The sequence below is a fragment of the Triticum aestivum genome, chromosome 2D (assembly GCF_018294505.1).
Source record: "Triticum aestivum cultivar Chinese Spring chromosome 2D, IWGSC CS RefSeq v2.1, whole genome shotgun sequence".
Lineage (NCBI taxonomy): Eukaryota > Viridiplantae > Streptophyta > Magnoliopsida > Poales > Poaceae > Triticum > Triticum aestivum.
The window spans coordinates 206,276,467-206,297,553 of NC_057799.1; the positions used below are offsets into that span (position 1 = coordinate 206,276,467).

Below are 21,087 nucleotides of genomic sequence, written 5' to 3' on the forward strand. Positions count from 1 at the left end.
ATGATTCCTTTATGTTTATCAAATTTGGGTTGCTCAGCAAGTATCCGGTTCCCAAAAAACGATATCAGTGTTAAAATGGTCTCCATAATACTATAATGGAACCGTTTGCATGTAACGATCTGAAATGTGCTTTTAAATTGATTGCCAAAGAACTGAAAAATTGCTGTAAACTCTCAAGTAGTTAAACCTAGTACTACCCCGGGTCCATCTTACAACAACCTTTGTTGTATATACAGGTACAGACATAGCATAACCGGGTCCAAGTCGGTCTGCTTACAAGTCTGACGCCGAGGACCAAAGCTAGGTGCATGGCAGTTGGAAACGGGCCAAGACAGTGCAAGACCCAAGACAGATCCCTGCACCTAATCCAGGGCCTCGACCTGACAAACGCTGGATATTATGGCGCCCCAGAACGCTGCACCGTGGGCAGCAGCAGGCGCAGGCAGGGACCAGGGCACTCACTCAGATCCTGCATGCGATGCGCCCAAACGTTATGCTATGGCTATGCTATGAGCTGGCAAAACCGCACCACGGATCGAGCCATCGTCCAATAACAACAAGACATACATGCACATCTCTATCTCCCTCCGTCTCCATCTAAGAGATCGGTGACATCGACATGAACGCCGCGAGGACACACAGCCCCAGTGGCCATACGCCAAGACACGCACAGTGAAGCGTTGGCTCATATATATCGCTCAGATCAGATGGGTGGGCAGCCCATGTCCTCGCGCAGGACGAAAGTGACAATACCGTTGAGCGGACGTTGATGGTCCTGGCAAAAACGTGACATGTCTAACAGGGCTGATTAGCCCCATTATAGCCTAGCCAAAGAGGCCCTTTGACTTTGGTTGGGCACTCTTGGTTCGTGACAGCAACCACTCATCCGTTGCGTCTCATCTCGTTTGTCCCACCTGTACGCATATCTAAGACGGTAACTATTTGGTTCTCACCGGGACACATCTTGAGAGTGACGCGGAGTACTAGTTAGACCATGACACGGGCGTGTATTTTCATTTTCAGATGATACAACAAGGCCACGAGATGTGGACGAAGGCACATACATAGGGAGGTAGAAGAGTAGATAAATATCGCAGAGGCATTCTGGGGACGAAATGCACACCTCAGGATGAGCACAGGGAGGCCTTCTGCTTTGCCAGCAGCTGGTTCAGCTTGACCACCAGCTGATAGTTGCTGCACATGTACTCCTGGAACGATCTCCGGAGGCTCCGGAGGTCGCCTACGTGGTTCCCGTTGGAGCCCGGGTTCAGCAGCGTGGTGAAGAGCTGCTTCCACAGCGCAACGTTCCAGTACCTGTTCAAAGGACAGAAAGGTGGAGGGGTTATCTTCTCACTCTGGGCATCACTTTTGTAAGCAAAAATCAAGAGCTCGCGGCAGCACAACCTTTTAAATGACAATTTCGGTTGGTACATGTAGCTTCCACCTGTTCCGGGCACCTTGGCGATGCTCATCTCTTCCCCGTGCAGCATCATGTGTGCAACCACGCACAGACCAAAAGTGTCAACCTGCAAGAGAGGAAACCAAATCGATGTTGCAGACGGTTCCTTTCTGTGATGATGGTTAGTACGGTTGTGAGTAACTTTGAAGGGTACAGACTTGATATGTCCAGCTTCTCTCTTCTTGCATCTCGATACAACTGAACCCTGAGGTTCCACAATCCGCAAGGAACTCCGTGCCGGCTGGGAAGAGATTCACATCAATGCCCCGGCCCCAGTCAATAAGACACAGCCCCTGGAACGGAAGTTGTTTCATAAGCAACACAAAGCCTTCCCATACCTCTAAATCAAGATTCTTTGAATTCAAATGCTAACCTGATTCTGCCCGCTTCTCGTTTCGCTCCTGAAGGTATCGTCTGTGATCTCTTCACTTTATGGGCCACAGGTGAGAGGAAAACTCATGTTAAATTTAAACGAGTTGACAAGTGCTACAAACTGAACTAGCAACTTCGGGAAAATAAGTCGAGAAGCAAGCAATGCATGTTTACTTTCTTCAAAGAGCACGCATGAAATAGTCTGGGTGAGCTTTAACACATAATAGATTTTTATTATTCTTAAAACAAGAACCAGCTTCAGTGATGGTGTTTGATATGATCTTCTAATAACCAAAACAGAATTCGTACAATCAAATGCTCAACAATAAGGAAGACAAAATATCAGAACATCAACATCTCAGCAAAAGCATGGAACATGAAAATACAGATTCCAAATACACTTTGAAGTAATAATAATAAACAGAGTCAGGAATCATCCTAGATCTTTGCACCCACCAAACCCAACATCTGGGGCCAACAAATCAACCTCTTATCTACTTTCATGCTTGCTCTTATGACCAACCATTTCAAATATTTACAAAGAAAGTTATGGTTCTTAGTTGCAATAACATCTGGCATAATTCTAATCAGTTAGGAGACATTTGTAAGCTCGGAACACACATTTACAGAAGAGTCACAACATCACCTAAGGTGCTTTAAAACGATTTGTACAAACTCGCAAAACCTGACTATTAGATGTCTGTAGTCGCTTGTGCACACTACAGGTGGTTGATCGGTGCAATCTTTCGTACTGTGACAGATTCAAACAGGCTGGGATACCATCACCCACAAAAACAAGAATACAGGATCTGCCTGAAATATATACTATCTCCGTCAAGAAATGCAAGTCATCCAATTGAAAGGACATCTACACGCCCTAAGTAGATTTTGGTAATTAAGGAGCTAATATGTGTGCTAAGTACATGAGCAGGTCTTGAAGCCCCACAAAGTGAAAAGAAGGTCCTCTGTCGCTACAAAGGCCAAAAGCCTCACACAACCATCCTTGGGTGATAATCCAGGCCAGGAGGCCAGAATCTCCAGACGCAGTAGCTAGTGAGCAAGGAGGCCAAAGACTTTCCAGGCGCCCTTCAGGGTCGCCCAATAGCCGGCTCAGAATATGTGGGGTATTAGCACGTACATTGTCGGAGCTAGATAGGTACTTGGGTGTACAAATGTACATTCATCTCTGCAAGAAGGTTGACTACCTATGTATACACACATATGGATCAAATAAATTAAAAATTATAGTAAAATGGTGATTTTTAAGGAAATATGTACACCCATTGTCTGGATACTGGCTCCGCCACTGAGCACGTATACCCGAATGTGTAACCGGCCTGGAAAATATCCGGAGGTGCATTGTTACTGGGCCAGGCAGTTCCGAATGTTTCGTTGCCAGGATTCTGTGTGAGTGCCATGTCACCAGACAGTATGAATTTGAAGGGTACCTTAGGACAAGAGTAGATTTGAGAGATTTTTGAAATTTCACATGTACACAGAGCTAGAGCATCGTCTACCAAGCATTCACCACGCCCATTTCTCTTGGAGTTTGCAGACTCCTAGGCACCGGCAGTCACCTGGGGACATCCAACGTGTGGATTCGCCAAAAAGACTTTGTGATGGCTGGAGATCGCCTCACGATCATCCACTAATGGTTGAGCTTAGACACTGCCCAAGGCTCAAGGAGAAGAAGGTTAGGTCTTTGTGGTTGAAGGGACTTGGTGTCCAGGCCTCTCCAACGAAGACGTACAATACCCCCAAGGATTCATACTCCAGGAACCAAATCCTCGTGTCCAGGTCCTTTGGTTGATTTACTTTACCTTCATATCTTGTTTGTTGTGCTTGCCTAGCTTATCATCCTGTGTTCGTGGAATTTCTAAGTTGATTGCACCATATAGGTTATTCCAATTAGAGAACCTTTACATTTCAGCAATAATGTGACAAGGTTGAATTAGGAATACATTTTCTTAGTTGCCTTTCACCGCGCCCCTCTAGATGAGGCATTTGGTCCTTCCCCAAGGATTGAAACTTTTACCAGCAGTATGAAAAGGTACACAGTTTGACCACGCAAAAAAGGTTGAGTAATTCCTCAAATGTGGTAAGTTGGTTAGTTACCTTGGATAGCAGACAAGCATATTGTCAGGTTTGAAATCACCATGGATTATGCCAACACTATGTAGAGTTTCAAGCATGTGCAACATCTCTATAGTGTAATATATGCACAAAACTTCATCCATGTGCTGACCAACAACTAAATGGGAATTTATAGCGTCCTGCAAAAGGTCTGTACTGTAAGCTATCACATTTAGCAACATGGATTAGCTAGAGATATATCTGGGCAACAACAGATACAATCCTGATATATAAAGTTGTTCTTTCGAGCAGGTTTTGAAAGAGCTTTCTTCACATACGAAGGAATTACCAGAAGAGTTCCGTATGGCAGGAAATTGCAAACTAGCACACTGACGTCAGCAAAGACATGCACTTCATGAGCATAGCCATAGCTTGGTCTCTGGAAAGAAAATTATTTGACATGTGAGCATCATTATAATTTACCAACTACTAACAACCTGGTGTTCTTAACAGAAATTATTTTTAGAGAGTGATTCTTAGAACAGAGATTATTCACCTGAATATCAGATATACGCGTATCAAGCTGGCGGTACATGTAAAATTCCCAAGGAAATGCAGGCTTTTGAACCTGCAAACAAGCACTAGGGTTTAAAATCAGAATCAGGTGCAAAAGGCAGGTTTTACTAAGACAACTGAAACATGTTTCACCTTCAAAGCAACTATTTCTTCCGTGTTGCCATCAACACTAGCTTTGTATAATTTAGCAAAAGCACCAGTACCAGGAGAACCTTTGATGTGATATTTCCTGCCACCTTGGTGCAATAGAAGGTATCATTGTTAAACTCTGTGATATCAGTTACATGAATCGGCTTCTTGAAATCGTAGAACAGAGAGATATTTCTGTGAGAACATTATGTAGTTATGTTCTGATTGAGACATGAAAAACACAGTAGAAAACAAAAAACTTCATCCAGTGGCACTATTGCGGAGTGCACAACAACATTGTCAAAGGTTGCAAGAGAAAATAACTAGAGTTTATACCTAACTCGACGTCTTTATTTTTTAAAGCATTATGTGAGGAAGTTAGGGGCACCTTTCCTGAGTAGATCTTGTTGCTCTTATGATAGCCCTGTCAAGGATTTCAGTGGCACACAAAGATGAGAGCCAAGCAAAACACTAGTGAACCACACAAAGCAAATTTAACTTACTGTTAACTTCTTGAGGCCACCACTAATTTTCGTTAGCAAATTGCTCATGGTAGAATCTGACCATGGATCAACCACAGTAAACTCCCTTTTTTGTATTTTAGATGGTTTGGGCTGCCCAAACAAAATTGGAACGACAAACAATTAATTACCCACCAGGATGTTAGGCACTAGGTGACCATATCGATGAAATGATGCTATTTAAATTAATGGACAAAGTGGGAAAATTGTATTAGATAGAATAAGGTGCATAGTCTACCACAAACGACAGCATAAAACATTTTCAATAAGTTTTAGAAATAAAACTCAAGCTAATCATCATTGCTGTAAGTGGAAATAGATGCTGTGGATATATACAAGCCAGCATAGAGAAACAAATAAAATAGATGCCAATCTGTCAGCCTCCAAGTTACACTCAACTATGAACTATCGAGTGACAAACAGGCACAATCATACATAAATGGGCGAAATAAATACATGCTGGAAGGAGACAAATCACAAGCACTGGAATGTACAAATCATATTCATTTCCTATCATTTTATAACCAAGTAACCATTCTGTGGGAAAGTAATTGTTTAATCACAAAAAAACATATAAGAAACTGCAAAACAAACCCTTCTGTGCTTGTAACATGATGTACAGGGTTGACAGAATACAAATGAAGTGAAGGGCTAATTCAAGTAATATTACGTTTATCCAGAAAGCTAGCCCACTAGTAGATGGGCCTATAAGCTTGATGGGGAAATAATCAAATAATCCTCAAAGCAGCTTGAGTTTGAGTTATCGCAACAAATAAGCAGCTACACTATTATAAACCCCAAAACTGCACCTAAAGATTTTACCGTTTCAGCTTCCCTCTAGAAGGGAGCTCATATTAAGAGTTAAGGCCAACTATTCAGTATTCAAGAAAAAACTATATTCCACCTTTAGTTTGTATTGCTAGAAACTGGAGCCTGTAGGACAGTAACGTCAGTCCCAATGGTCGTCTCTTATTACCCGTATTTCTATTACTTAGATTCTCATCATCCTAATGCACTGTATCTTACATAGGCTAAGTATTTATTATAGAAGCTCCCACTTTTATTAAGATTACACGAGTCTAATTGGAGGACGATGGACGAGTATGAGATTAAATTATCTATGTATTGGATTGTGTGTAGAGATAGTATATAAGATAAGAGACGGCTTCTTCCTCTCTCTCATTAATTCTGTGCCACATAAACAAATATCTGATGTGGAGGGCTACGAGACGGTACCAAGGTGGAGCACTGAAAGAGACCAAAGCTTAAGCTATGCTGAACAAGACTTCTATAATTACACCATATCTTCAGAAAAACATAGCATATCGAATTATGGAAGATCAGTAGCTAAATCCACATAAGGAAAAAGTTACACGATAAGGAAAAACTTGTACTAAACCAGCGACAAGTAATATGTATCGGAGGGAGTAGCGTATCCCGATTATCTCTCTTATGTAGTAAATAAAAGTCTATATGAACTCTACACTGCAAAGAACTCGATAAAGTTCTTCATTGTAGAAAGCTATTTCAAATTCAATTAATTATCATAGATATGGGATGTAAGGCACGAACATCAATGATTATGCGATTGTAATCTTTTCTAGGTGGAACGCATATTTTCCAACATGTGTTTGCTGAACAGTAATGAGAAAATCTGTCAGCCTAGTCATCATCATATCTCAAATACAACATGGGGCGAATATCAATCCAGTTCCTTGCTTCTTCCCGCACCTCCGGTCTCAAAAAAAGTTGTATATCTCAAATACTACCGAATACAACATGACAATTAGATAGGAAACCCGTGACTATTTGACAGCAATAAAAAAATCAGAAAGCGCAATGCTTAATATATAGCCTACCAAAACGTCATATATTTAGGTACGGAGGGAGTACATGATAGCAATATTTCGACTCAGTTATGTGGCTTTCATACCTGTGCATCCTCATCAGATTCTTCGACAATACTCTCCAATTGTTTTAAGAAGTTGATATGCATCTTCTTCAAATGATCAAGGGGCTCGGCTTTTCTGGTTAAACCACAGACTATAATTTGCCATCACATCAACACGATAACCATCATTTTGTAGCTGAACACGAAGGAAAAATACTATCGACTCTAACCTGGAAATACCAATCCCATAGACCTTATCAGCCTCGAGCGCTCTCCCCTGAGCACACAGAAACAGTGCATATGATTCATAGAGCAGTGCATCCTCTAAGAACATTCTCTTCTCCTCCAAATGTGCATACACCTTGTCAAAATCAGAAACTGCATCCCCCTAAAATAGCAAAATCTCAGGAAATTAAGGAATGAGGATAAAAAAAAAGCAGAAAGATAACATCAGCATTGGCATTTTAAAAGCAATTAAGTTACATAGAGGATCCAGATCTTCAGGAGCCGGGGGTCAGTGGAGTACTGATAATCGTCCCCATACTTATCAATGCATTCTGTGACATAAATCTTGAGCTGTTCAAGTGCTGCGTGATAACATTCTGGGTGTGCCCTGATCTCATCAATGGCCTTCTTGATAGACCTGAATATGAACACATAATCGGAGATAAGAAAATAGCACACAGATGGTAGATCATAGAGGCGTCCACGTCACCAGATAAAACACATGACATTTATATGCACAAAATTTGATACTGAACTATGACTGAAGCATATGCACATCAGCTGCATGAATACCAATTGTAAGTTAAGAAATCCATATACTCAAATTGCCCAGAAATTGAACTCCGAAACATAGCTCATACACATAGAAATGAGTTCATAAGTACGAATGGCGGTGATAATCATACTAGTATATGCTTAAACCTTTACGCACTCAAATACATTTGATGCCAGAATCAAGGTATCTCGACTCAATCGCATATTTACAGATTAGCGAATATATGTAGAATCACAAAGGTGAGGTGGCGCAAGCTAAATTAGATGCGTCCGCCATATTATGCACCTAAGCAATGCATAAGCCGGGAGGTTCATCCTTTCTTTTCCACGTATATAAGATAAGAAAGAAAAAAGCACCTGAGCAGTTAGGTGGCGCAACGGAAGCGCGTCTCCATGCGCAAACCGAGGCGAAACCTCGGATACACGCACGCACACAGCTGAGGTGAAATCGCGCGAAGATGTAAGCAGGTAGAGAGGTAGATCTCGAGGGCGCTACCTGAGGTAGGGGAGGATGGGGTCGGACGGCGGCGACGCCTCCCGCGAAGCCCTAGGAGTGGATCTCTGGAGCGGACTGAAGGGGGCCGCCCCCGCGCACGGCGTGCGCTCGATCAGAACCATCCCCGGCGGCGGAACTGAATGGGGAATGGGGAGAGCGACACAGCGTAGCGGCGGAAGAAGGAGAATGGGGAAGATTTTGTTTGAATTCTGAGAGCGCACAACTTTTTTTTTTCTTTGATTCGAGGGAATTGAGAGCGCACAACTTTTTTTTTGAGAGCGCACAACTGAACTGAACGCACGCGGGGCTCGCTGCTGGGCCGAAATGGGCAGACGTGGGCCGAGCCCGTTCTTGCAGCCTTTGATGAACGGCCGTGATTTCGTCGCAGCGCTGTTCCTTTCTTTCAGCGTGTAGGGACCACCGCCCACCGGTGTGCTTGAGCGTGCGCATCTCAGCGAGAGAGAGAGAGAGAGAGAGAGAGAGGACGAGGAGGAGGAGCCGGGGAGCAGGCGAGCAGAGCAGAGATGGAGGCGTTCAGGAAGCAGGCGAACAAGTTCAAGGAGCAGGTCGCCAAGCAGCAGCAGGTGAGCACCATCCGAGATCTCATGATTTCTTCCTCGCGGCATAGTCGTTGGTCGAGGGGCGAGATTTCGCCTTGGCATGATTTGATGCGTTGTGCGTGTGGAGGCCGCCAATGAATGAGCGAGATCGCCTGCGAACCTCGGATCTGCTATCGAAATTGCTACGCTATTGACTTAGGCTACAGACTGTTGAACTGCTACTGATTTAGACTACAGACTGTTTAATCTTATCCTAAACTGCGACCGATTTGGACTGCACTGTTCACACCCTAGTGTGAAGCTACGCTGCTGGTCTTTTGTGCTAGGGGGAGCTTGTTTGCCTGCTCTTATTTAGCTTATGTAATACTCCGTATTTGCTTGTAACACCGTTCTTTGCTCATGTTTACAACAGTGTCAGGATTGGTATATATGGAAATAAATGGATTCGTACTACAGTTTAATGGAAGAGGAAGTTCTTTATTACTTGCTTCAGGAAAAGTTTTTATTTTTAATGGAAGTACAGAAAGGCAAAAATTACAATTTAGGTTCTATTTATCAGAGCATATGTGTACTTTGTGAAACCCCATTGACCATTGCGCTAGAGATGGGCAATGTATATGCATATTCCATAAATGTATGTGCAGAATCCTCTAACTAAATTTGTGTAGCCCTTTTTAGGAAAGGGGCCAATTCAGTGGTCTGTTCCTTTTTCATGCACTCCTAGGTTAGTTATTCTAGTGTCTACCATGCCATCAATGCAAATGTTCTTATTCCAGCATTCCATTATATATGCGAATTACTACTAAGTTTTTCTTTTATATTGCTCTTGACATGCGTGGAGTTTCCATGTAAACCCCGTTATTAATTATCTATAAGAAGCGTAAAGCTACGCATTGCTACTAATTTCTGTATGAAAAAAGGGCTAAATTTGAGATCACTTTTGTAGCATAACCATATTAGCATTCAAAATTTGTTTTTGTGGTCTAAACATGCTCCTAAACTCCATTTCTGCAATGACATTCCACGATGTGAGCACGTGTCATTACTTCTTTTGTGTATACCTTCTAATTGAGGCAGCAACCGTCTTTGTGCAAATATAATACCCGAAAACTTAAATTTGAAAGAGTTTATCATTTGTAGGATGATGGTGTTGCCCTGCCTACATTATTCTTGATGTTTCTGCTAGAGCTGCAGGTGCTCTGTTTAAGATTAATTCCATGTTTCCTTACGTCTTATGAATTAAATTTGCAGGCTGTGATAAAACAATTCAGCACTACTGGTTACGAGCGTTCAGATTCTGTTGTCATTGATGAAGTTGAATTACAGCAACATCAAAGGCTTGAGAAATTGTACAGTTCTACTCGTTCTGGAAGGGTAAGAACGGTTAAATTACAATGTCAGGGGATACATAACTGTGTGGTGTGAGCAGCAAGCTAAAAAATAATATTGCAATCAAACATGTATTCCCTTTTCTGTGCCATGCTGCAATGAATGGACCATCATTCTCAACATATCTTATTGCATCAAGTTCATTAGACCTTTTTATAGTCAATAACTATAGAAACTATTGCACAACTGCACTGATGCATTATGTGCTTTGTTGAGTTTCGTCCTGTCAGTTCTAAGCTTATTCCATGCATATACGCTTACAGGATTTCCAAAAGGACATAGTTCGAGCAGCTGAAGGCTTGGTGTCTATTGGAAGCAAGCATATTGAAGTGGGTATGTACCTCTTGTCCTCCATACTTTGTTGGTTTATTCTGTCAGCCTTCGGTTCTCTTTCAGAATGGGGGGAATTATGCTACTTGTGGGTACGTGTTAGTAATATATTCAGATTAGAAGGTAGAATGTCTACAATCCAGAAAATGTGGGGTGTTTGCTTGAAGGAATGGGTTGCTTGTAACTTGTAAGCTCATCAGATCCTAACAAAAAAGCACCTTGTTTGGTTTGAGGAATGGAATGGCATGATCCATTATCATGTTATTCCACTGACCACAATGCTAACAGAAAAACGTGAAATTAGTTCATGCCATATTAAATCATTGGGATGGCTGTATGGACCAGCCCATCTTATAGTATGATATTCATTAAAGAAAATGGTTCCTTAGTGCCTTGGTGTGGCACCTATCTATCTAGGAAGCTCTTATAGTGCTTGCTACAGATTTTAGATTGGTCTTGCTAGTAAATGTTATGAAGTGTCTTTTGAGACTGCTCCCTTCACTTGCGGCCTCTTTATTTTTTACACTTGCGGACTCAATGTTACTAAGATATGCATTTCAGTTTACCAAAGAATTTTAAATTTGTGTCAGTTACCTTATGCCTGCTGACAGCATGGTAAAAATTCTATTAATGAGTCATATTTTCTTAAAATACATTGCTTGATCTATCCATATCTCCAAATTCAACATCTGGTGGGTGATGCAGGTGCACCTTTTCTTGCATTTGATCACAGGAACAAAATTTTCTGAGGATTGCTATAGATATGGAGGTGAAAATAATGCTGATGGTGAAGCTCTTACAAAAGCCGCATCACTGTATGGAGGTGCTTTGAGAAATGTTGAAAAAGAGTATGAAGATTTCAATAGAACTTTATGTTCTCAGGTAACTCTATCGACCTCTCTTTGAGCTAGTTTTCCATGCAGATGAAATGTGTTGATTTCTAAGAGTGGACATGAAAACTTGGGCTAAAGCAGTTCAGATTCGAATGTGTAAAAAGTTCAACCTACATACACAAAAAGAGTTCTGAATAAAAAAATAAGTTGTTGAATTTCCTTACAAAAACAACTTTGTGCATAGCAAAGTTAACAAAATTTCTGGAAAAAAGAAAGGAAAAATATATTTAACACAAAAAATTTACATGTATATTACACGCACCAAAGACAAAGAATTGTTGCTGGCCCCACAGGCTTTTCTTATTGGAAGCTCAAACGAGAGACGTATTCAGTTAAGCTATGACCGATGTGACAGTTGGTGCGGTTAAGGCATGGTGAAAATCAAGCCTGGGCGGTTCAGTTTTCCAGGCCACTAACGCAGCTAACCCCACACTCTCTGAGCGGTTGCCATGCATGCACTACCACCAGCCCCACGACCTCGCTCCACCCCACTATATATACAGAGGCTAGCAACTCCTCGGCCATATCCATCGCCATTGCTCTTCTCTCTCCATCTCTCTCTCTCGCCCCAAAACACAAACCAACACACACGAGCAGGAAGTACACCAGGAAGCACTACGGCATCGAGAAGCTCCACATCGTCTGCACCAGCAGAGCTAGGCATGCCGACAAGATGATCACCAAGTTCAGAACTTGCTCCGAGGCACGCCAGACAAGATCATCAGTGTGGATGTGGAGTACATGTATGATAAGGAACAGAAGGCCGCCGTCCTCCAACTCTGCGTCGGCAATGAATACCGGGTGTACCTCGTTAGCGCCGCCGAACAGAGATTAGCCGTACTGCGGCATGAAGCTTAACAATAAATATCTGTAACATTCCATCCATGGATGCAATGTTATACTGGAAATGTTCATCTGAGGTCTCGGCAATAGCCCAGTTTATCTGAGTAGCTGAAAGTATTTTTTAGACGAGCTATCTAAAGTTTCACCCCATAAACGCAAACATGCCAGTGCTCTAAAACCGAATGGTATTGATGCCTCCTACACAATGCACAACTGTTTTGTCCTATCTTCTCTCTTCGCAACAACTTATACCAGTTCGCCATAAGTTGTGATAATATAATGAGTGTAGCAACGTTCTTTTTCAGCACAAATCGGAGCTTCTGAAGCATATGATATTATGATAGAAATATAAGACCATTAATAATCATATTTTGTAAGGCGCTTAAGTATAACTTTTAAGTATTCTGTCATCTATTTGGCATTTCAGATCATAGATCCATTGAAGGCGATGGCTGTGTGCGCTCCCCTGGAAGAAGCTCGTGGTTTTGCACAACGTTATAGCCGGATGAGACATGAAGCTGAGATACTCGTACGTGGCATCTTGCTCCTTGCATCATGTTCAGAAGTAGTAGTATTGTGATGCATAATACAGTACTTTGCCCTGACCTGCTTGTCGAACAGTCTGCTGAAATTGCTAGAAGGAAGGCACGGGTAAGAGAATCTCCAGTTGCTGAGCACACTACAAAACTTGAGCAATCTGAAGGTAAGATGATAGAGCACAAAGCAAGCATGGCTGTGTTGGGAAAAGAGGCTGTTGCTGCACTTGGTGCTGTTGAATCTCAGCAAAAGAGGGTAACTCTTCAGCGCCTGGTTGGCATGGTAAGAGTGCCTTCCTCTAGCATATGGGTTACATATTTCAATTGGTTTGTTCGGTTTGGCTTTTGCTTATGGCTTGGTCACTCATCCTGTTGAAGGTAGAAGCAGAGAAGTTGTTCTATTTGAGGTTAGCTGCCATACTTGATGATGTTGAAGCTGAGGTATAGTTTTTCTCACCCTGCTAGTCATATTAAGCTGTCATTTCTTGCAGTTGTAATCTTGACTGATTGCTCTTGATAGATGTCATCTGAGAAGCAAAAGAGAGAGTCTGCACCTCCTTCCCGTAAGCGTGCCGAGATGGCCCAGTACTTCCTCGCCGAGGTGAAATATGAGCAACTGACAATACCAGACAAATAACTCATAATTCCGCACTGTAGTTCTTTTTAGCTGAATTCCGCATTGTAGTTACCAGTCCTTTCCATTGTGCTGCAGGCAGTGCATAACTTCAATGGTACCACGGAGAAGGAACTGAGCTTAATTGTTGGTGATTATGTTGTTGTTCGTCAGGTCAGTGTGCCAATAGTCATTCGAAAGGAACTGAGCTCGTTTGTTGATGCATGATGGAGAAAGCAATCTAGGGATGGATGAAATAAAATCCGGTGCCTAACTGTTTGCACTTTTCCAGATTGCTCCCAACGGTTGGGCGGAAGGGGAATGCAGAGCGAAGGCAGGGTGGTTTCCGGCTGCCTATGTCGAGAGGCGCGAGAATATCCCCCCGAATAAAGTCTTCCCGCAGGCATAGTTGGCGACTTAGTTTCTAAAATGCTTCTAGTGGTTGTCATGTAGATTCGCGCTGTTTTCTCTGCAAGAACTTGGTATTTGTTTGTTGTATATTATCTTGCACCTCCCACGAGTGGTTCAGAACATGCCAGTTGCAATGTGAGCTGCTTCCTTTCCAGTGTAAATTGTTTTGCTAGTATGCTACTTTATTGATTGGTTTTGCTTCTTGTTGTCTAATATTTGGCCTTCTGATATGGCCACGTCGCATCGCCTAATACGCCAATGCTTTCGACGACACAAATTTTAGTCGGTATATGCCAGTACCGATGATCGGATATGATTCTACACCATTGTTCTTGAGGTAGAAGAAAAAAAAAGGAACTACTGGATTCAACTGGTGTCCCTATTCGGTACAACGGTGGGTCATTACTCGTTAATCATCACCCAGGTTCTTCTTACTGACACGAGCATCCCATGTCAGTTTTCTTTTAGATCAATGGTAATGGCAACACTGGGAAAAGATGCTTGTAATAAACAAAGGTAGTGACAACTGCATTAGGTGAAAGAGCACATGTACACAAAATGCAATTTCGCGGTAACCTAGATCACTGTAAACGTGCAATAAGCATGTAACTCACTCAGATAAAGGTCAAGAAATACACAAGGCATATCTGACTCGTCATAAATCAACATTGCACAGAAATCAGGTTGTGCCAGAAATCTCCGTTTGTTACTTCGCTAACAGGACCAGATTTAGGCTTTGTTCGGAATCCCTCCTCACCGCTCCGACTCCGTGGAGTCGTGGAGCTCAGTTTTAGCAGCTCCGTGAAAATGAGCTAGCACCTGGTCCGCTCCGGAGCGGAGTGGAGGGAGCGGAGAGGAGCCGAACGCGGCCTTAATAATAAAATAAAGAGGAGGAGGATGTCGGTATTCATCTCCGTCCTGGAGCTCTTTGCATGTCGTAGGCGCCCCAGGAACTGTGCGCTGCCCCAGCCCCATACTGAGAACCAGAATCAGTAGCATTTGCCTGAGATAAAGATGCCATCTGAGACGCGGATTCAAATAAGGATACAAAAGAGAGTGCCTTCAAAAACAAAGCACAAGACATACTTGATTCATGCTGTATCCAGCATTGTAAGGATTTGCAGCATAATTGGCATTAGGATTTCCATAGCCTCCAGCATAACCTGCGGGATGGGTGCACAAAGCATAATCCACATTTCAGATACATGCAAATTGTACTATATAGTCAGCCTTACTTATTAATTATTATGCCCTTGATAGAATATTACTCCCTCTGTAAACTAATATAAGAGTGTTTAGATCACTATTTTAGTTATTAAACGCTCTTATATTAGATTATTAGTTTACGGAGGGAGTACAAAGTTTCACTATTTTAAGGCTCATGATGGTGTCTTCTTCAAGCAGATTGGCTGCGGACAGAACCGTATTTAGCATGTCAATTTACAGATAAGTAGCACAACTACTATCTGCAACATATGCAATCTAATGTAAAAACAAACCTTGATTGCCTGCAGATACAGCAGCTCGTGATCTCTTCTCAGCATTAGCAACCTCAGCACGAAGTTTCTCCACTTCAGAAGCAACTGAGACCAATTTCTTCTGCATCTCTTGTCCCTGCTCATAACTCTCTGCATATCCTTTCTTCTCAAGCTCAATACTGGATCTGCAAGTTAGTTCAAAAGTATGTAAGTTCACAAAATAAAAAATAAAGGGCTTCTTGCAACCTCACCTTTCTCGGTGTTACTTCACGGAAATTTAAAATTCAATTCAATCCAATGTGACAAATCATTTCAATCAGAACTTAATAAACCCATATTGTCGCATCGAGCTTTAAGAAAATCACTTTTTACCCTCTAACCAACAAAACTGGCTATTGTTCCCCCTAGACATCCCATAACAAAGCACTACCCCCAAGGTGGTTTTGGAGGCGGTTTTCCCAGTAACACAAGGTGACAGGCATGTCAGTGTGAAAAGGTGAAAGCAGAGGCTAACTCGGACCACATGTAGGTGGTGGACGGAGCTAGTGGTCTATCGCATTTTCTTCTGTTGACTGGGACGTTCGTGTGCTCAAGAGAGAGAGAGAGATAATAGAGAAATATGCCTAGCGTGACCTTTTGATAGCAGAGATGCCATCTCATTTCCACAGTGACAAAATCGGCTTCGAAATCACTATAGGCGATTAGGTGTTCCAGTATTTAAAATTCATGGGTAGCTCAGGGGCTTAAGTGGATATCTACACAGGTTTGGGGGTGGAACTATTCCATAAAACACTTCATTTGAAACTGTATGCTGTATTTTGATCAGGCACACCAGTAAAGGAGGCTATAGGACCAAGAGAATGTTTCCTCATTAGTGCCAAGAGGAGAAAGATAAACCAGGGCATAACATAGAAAGCACCAATGAATTATGACTGTATTTCAAAAAATACTGAACAGGTATATTTTCAAATAGAGAGAGTACATGCAAGGTCAATAGGGGACTTACCTTAAATGCTGTGTTTCATGCCTGAGTTCTTGGGTCTCAGCTTTCACTGCAGCCACCTGCTGCAACTCTACTGCTGAACGAGCCAAATCTTGTGTATATCCCTGAATCTGACCCATGAGTTCCTGTCTTGCTGCACCCAGCTGTTGAATGTCCATACGAACATGTGCAAGTTCCGCTCTCATCTCCTCTACTGCTCGGAACTCTGCTTCCATTTTCATTAACCTCTCATAGACCTTTAACACAAAAAACAAGTCAATTTTACATGCCAAAACTAATCTACTCCATCCGCCCCTAAATATAGGTCTTTTTAGAGATTTCATTACGAACTACATACGGATGTATGTAGACATATTTTAGAGTGTAAATTCACTCATTTTGCTCCGTATGTAGTCCATATTGGAATCTCTAAAAAGACTTATATTTAGGAACGGAGGGAGTATTTAACTCAGGCAGATTTCTATCAAAGAGAAGAGAATTTTAATAATAACATACAAAGTCAGAATATATTTTAAAAACACTACCATATAATGGGTATCTTGAGCAAAAGTAGTCAAAAAAATGTGCGGGGTACACAGCTTCGAACCAGTAACAAACGAAACAGTATAACATGTCATGCAAAATGCACTAACTATAAACAAGTAAAAAAGCTGTGATAGTTTTGTAACTGAACTATAGGCAACGGATTGTGTGGTTTGAAATAAGAGTGTGGTTGAAAAAATATTACAGATAAGCAAGCATATATAAACTATAATGAAATATTTATGTAATTTCAAATACTTTATACAAAAAGGTCATACAACAGAAGTTACAAAGTTCACGTTGAAGGAGTGAATTCTAGTGCTCATAAATCTCTTTTGGACAAAGAGTTGGCGTAGGGGAGGCTTTTGCATCTTTATGAAGGCAGATGCAGCAGTTGCTCTGTGTTGTATCCAGATCTCACATATCACTTAGATATATCATATATGGCACAGAAAATTTGGAATTCACACCCATTGCATCAAGAATTTGTGTATCGATACTCCAGTCCACAAAAAATGTGGGGGAAATGGCCCGAATAAGTACTAAAAAAACTCAACCAATCAGGCACTAGCACCTGGTGGCATTGTTTGTAGAAGAATGACCAAGACACCAGGCACTCCAAAAGAATTCCGCCCAATGGGAGTTGAACCCTTCTGGGCGGTTGGCACTCACACAATCTGTCTGTTCCGTGGAGACTGGGGTCCCACTGATCCGTCTTGCATGGGCCGCGGCAGCCCCACCAACGAGCGGGCACGGGCTAGCTGCCCGTGTACTACAAGACTCCGCCCCCTTCAAGGTGGCAAGTAGATCTTCGTCAAGATCTGAGGCTATGGGAGCCTACCTCCAAGGTGGGCGAGGCTGCCTTCACTGCTGACAGGTGGTTCGAGGACGGACGCGCCACGGCTGACTACACCATCCAGAAGCACTCCATGCTACCACCTTGCCTCCCGGCAACGTGGTGGTATGCAGATTTTTGTCAAGAATCCTCCTCCAGATGCAGATCTTTGTGAAGACTTTCACTGACAAGATCATCACACCTGAGGAAGGGCTCTCTGACACCCTCGACAACGTCAAGACCAAGGTCACCATGGGAAAGAGCTTCTTCTGGGGAAGATCCTACCCGTCGTCTGCCTCCCGAGAACGACCTCAAGACCGCCAATGACCTGTCGCTAGCAGGCGCAGTGATGGGACTGCTCATACCACCAGTGGCCTAAACCTGCAGCGGCCAGCCATAGCTCAGGGCGTGTTATCAAGCATGCATGGCCTCCCTTGGAGGGCAAGTTCCGTGCGCAGCGGCTCACCCCCGCATGCGTGCCACTTGCCGATGCATGTAACAGTGGCGGGCACGGATCAACAAAGCTGCCTCCGATGGGACGTGCATCTGCCCCCAGCAACGTGGTTCGACGCCACGTGTTCGCACATTAAATGTGCTAGGTGCTCCACTGTGCAACTACCTTATGTACTGCCTTGTAGCACTTGTGGCCACCCCTTGTATCTATAAAAGGAGGTCCAAGCTACCTAGATCAGGGTTCGGCTCCTAGCAAGTCTACACCCACGTACTAGAGCTCATTTCCTAGTCCCGGCAAGCCCCGGCAACGAAAACCATCTCTTGTAAACATTGTTCATCACATCCAGTGAGAAAATCCAGCAGGACGTAGGGTGTTACGTTACTCAGCGGCCCAAACCTGGGTAAAAACCACCATGTTGTAGAGTTTGGATTCGAGCGTCTCGGTTCCCCTCTCCGAACCAAAAAAAGGGGGCATCACTTGTCCCCGGTGTTGTGTTTCTGCACACACGACACACTCCCATGGCTCCCAATAGAGGGACGCTTAGTTCTCGGCCCAAATAAGCGCAGGAAAATGTAAGCCAATGTAGACTTGCATATTACATTTGCATGAACGAAATGTCCTGTTTACCATTTGTGAAAATAGAGTGACACTCCTTGCATATTATATTACGTCATTCTTCTTCATCTCTGCCTTGACTCCGTTGTTTATGTGCTTGCAAAAAGGACAGGAAGATGAGATCAAAGGAAAAAAGATAGATCATAGTCCAGTGCGAGCCAGCAAAAGCCTGTCCCGTCTACAAAACTGGCCTGGACAACTTGACATCACACACAGAGAGAAGTACAAACACAGGATTCTAGACTAGTGGCTTCTCATGCCTCCTGATGTCATAACGGATAACACTACTGCCGCCAAGCTCCCAGCGTCATCAAAATAGGGGAGATGGAAAGAAAGGGAGGAAAAAAGGAGGAGACTAACCCTAGACTTTCAAGAGAAAGAAAATGAAGGGTGGCAGTTCCTTCCCTTGCTTCAGCCCTACCCTGTGAGGAAAATAAAACGTGCTTCTCTAGTTGCCATGTTATTATCGTATCTCTCATCTTCACAAATACAGGTGGAGGAAACCAAATACGGCATAATACTGGCCCCTATGCTGTTTGGGTCATCTCCCCACGGCTTTGGTAGTTCAGAGCATCAATGGATGCCAGCTTTCAGACTTGCTGCAACTACAATCAAAAAGCCACTTTGGAACCCGGGTGTATTGGAGCCCTATTTTTTGAACTGTGCCAAAATGCTTTTTTGAAGTTTCAAAAAATTCTGAAAACAAATCAACATGTTTATATGAATGTATATTACACATGTGTAAACTTTGATGTTGAAATAAGTAACCATGTGAATTACACAGAAATGACAAAATCGTGATTTTAGAAAGATGAACAGTGCATGCATTATTCACTATTTGGAAATCACCATTTTGTCATTTTTATATAGGTCGCATAGTTACTTATTTCATCACCAAACATTACACATGTGTAATATACATCCATATGATCACGTAGAATTTTTTTCAGAATTTTTTGAAACCTTAAATGTGATTTTCAAAGTATTTAAAATAAGGTCCTCCAATACACCCGGCTTCCAAAAATCCACTCTCCAACTACAATACACTATCATTGCCCTATGCAAAATTAAGACACAGCGTACAACAGCAGTTGGAAATAGGTGATGATAAGCTAAAATTTGCATGCTCGTTAGTCGTTATGAATACACAAAATACAGTACATATCATACTCTAAGGAGTTACTTCCTGCATTTGCAACGCCAGGATGAGTTTAGGAATGTATGTAACACCAAAGTCGCATCATACAGGCTCAAGGCATTGTAGAGCTTCTTTCTAAAAAAAAGGCTTTGTGGAGCTTCTTGTACTGGGTTAAATGTTGCAATTTGCATTAAGCAGGGATGAGTATATATTGGCACTGAATTTGCAATGCAAAGAGAGAAAGATCAACTCAGGGCACTTAACGAATGGAAAGCATCCACACCTCACGAATACGGAGATCTCCCTCTTGCTGGGCAGCGCCGATGGCTCGAGCGGTGTGGCCAAGCTCGTGCAGCACGGCGGAGACCTCCTGCACGAGCGCCACGTGCGTCGCAGAGAGTCGCTGGTTCTGTCCGAGCAGCGCGTGCGCCTCCTCAATCTCCGCGCCGATACGCTCCTCCAGCGCCGCGGCCATGTGCGATGCTGGGGGCAGGGCCCCTCCGCCGTGGCCCGCGAAGTGGTGGCGCGGCAGAGGAGGATGCTCGCGGAGGCTGTCGGGGTGGCCAGGTGGCAGGCGAGCCGGGTCTCGGAAGTCATCGAGGTGGTGCGGGGGGAGGCGCGGCGGCTCGCGGAATTCGTCGAGGTGGTAAGGCGGGAGATGAGGGTGATGGGGCGGAGGAGGGTGCGGGTGGTTTCCAGCACCGGCGCCGCGGGAGAAGGAAGAAGGCAGCGGGTTACGGTGGCGACCGGCCATGCGGAGTCGCCGGAACCCTACCGAAGGGTTGTTGAAGCCTTGAAGGGACGCCGACGAACAGATAATTTTGCACATAGCTACTTTGAAAGATTTATTAATTCCATGCTTCGCTGAGGAGTGGGAAGGGATTATTCTTCGGAAATCTTATCTACCTGACGTTCCTCAGGGGGCAATTCCTGGCGAACGCCTCGAGAGCCCTCTCATCTCGATCCAAGGGCGATAGTTTTCTATGAGAACACACTGAAAAGAAGGAATTGCCAACCCTATGCACATCAAACACAATAAGCTACGGGACAATGGCGCCCTCTAGCCATGTCCACGTCGGATTCAATATACGTTAACGAATGAATAGTGAATTTCTCACGAGTCCCCGATTGGCCCGTTGGCCTTTTTCTCTAAAGTTCTCGATTGGGTGC

At 43.3% G+C, this 21,087-nt stretch overlaps 3 protein-coding genes across 3 annotated transcripts; 1 reads left to right on the forward strand and 2 right to left on the reverse strand.

The window, feature by feature from the left end:
- Window positions 1–962: 962 nt before the first annotated feature.
- Window positions 963–8,569, reverse strand: LOC123052575 (mitotic checkpoint serine/threonine-protein kinase BUB1). Its single transcript, XM_044475821.1, has 14 exons — window positions 8,298–8,569; window positions 7,505–7,664; window positions 7,252–7,409; window positions 7,064–7,157; window positions 5,113–5,223; window positions 4,946–5,033; window positions 4,613–4,716; window positions 4,461–4,532; window positions 4,254–4,343; window positions 3,947–4,104; window positions 1,833–1,887; window positions 1,618–1,752; window positions 1,405–1,526; window positions 963–1,314 (listed from the first exon to the last, which is right to left on the reverse strand). Exons 1-14 carry the CDS (start codon window positions 8,417–8,419, stop codon window positions 1,125–1,127), a joined length of 1,659 nt encoding a protein of 552 aa, XP_044331756.1. The 5' UTR covers window positions 8,420–8,569; the 3' UTR covers window positions 963–1,124.
- Window positions 8,570–8,689: 120 nt separating this feature from the next.
- LOC123052577 (SH3 domain-containing protein 3) lies at window positions 8,690–14,085 on the forward strand. The gene is made up of 10 exons (XM_044475823.1): window positions 8,690–8,881; window positions 10,109–10,231; window positions 10,510–10,579; window positions 11,310–11,458; window positions 12,740–12,841; window positions 12,934–13,131; window positions 13,227–13,289; window positions 13,369–13,449; window positions 13,561–13,635; window positions 13,754–14,085. The coding sequence occupies exons 1-10, from the start codon at window positions 8,822–8,824 to the stop codon at window positions 13,868–13,870; spliced, it is 1,038 nt and encodes a 345-aa protein (XP_044331758.1). The 5' UTR covers window positions 8,690–8,821; the 3' UTR covers window positions 13,871–14,085.
- A 351-nt stretch (window positions 14,086–14,436) lies between these two features.
- On the reverse strand, window positions 14,437–20,754 carry LOC123052576 (protein FLX-like 1). The gene is made up of 5 exons (XM_044475822.1): window positions 20,201–20,754; window positions 16,357–16,589; window positions 15,372–15,535; window positions 14,959–15,035; window positions 14,437–14,875 (listed from the first exon to the last, which is right to left on the reverse strand). The coding sequence occupies exons 1-5, from the start codon at window positions 20,744–20,746 to the stop codon at window positions 14,780–14,782; spliced, it is 1,116 nt and encodes a 371-aa protein (XP_044331757.1). The 5' UTR covers window positions 20,747–20,754; the 3' UTR covers window positions 14,437–14,779.
- Between the last annotated feature and the right edge of the window lie 333 nt (window positions 20,755–21,087).

Bases quoted from the DNA above. Each gene is read 5' to 3' on its own strand.
- LOC123052575 (XM_044475821.1), bottom strand. From the start codon at position 8,419: ATGGTTCTGATCGAGCGCACGCCGTGCGCGGGGGCGGCCCCCTTCAGT. The intron at 5,224-7,063 runs GTATGAAAGCCA...TTGTTTGGGCAG, and splicing joins AATCTGATGAGGATGCACAG to CCCAAACCATCTAAAATACA. The intron at 4,105-4,253 runs GTAATTCCTTCG...GACCTTTTGCAG, and splicing joins TGCCATACGGAACTCTTCTG to GACGCTATAAATTCCCATTT.
- LOC123052577 (XM_044475823.1), top strand. From the start codon at position 8,822: ATGGAGGCGTTCAGGAAGCAGGCGAACAAGTTCAAGGAGCAGGTCGCC. The intron at 8,882-10,108 runs GTGAGCACCATC...TTAAATTTGCAG, and splicing joins AGGTCGCCAAGCAGCAGCAG to GCTGTGATAAAACAATTCAG. The intron at 13,290-13,368 runs GTATAGTTTTTC...TGCTCTTGATAG, and splicing joins TTGATGATGTTGAAGCTGAG to ATGTCATCTGAGAAGCAAAA.
- LOC123052576 (XM_044475822.1), bottom strand. From the start codon at position 20,746: ATGTGCAAAATTATCTGTTCGTCGGCGTCCCTTCAAGGCTTCAACAAC. The intron at 16,590-20,200 runs GTGTGGATGCTT...TTTGTGTTAAAG, and splicing joins GAGATCTCCGTATTCGTGAG to GTCTATGAGAGGTTAATGAA. The intron at 14,876-14,958 runs GTATGTCTTGTG...TCTTTATCTCAG, and splicing joins CTGGATACAGCATGAATCAA to GCAAATGCTACTGATTCTGG.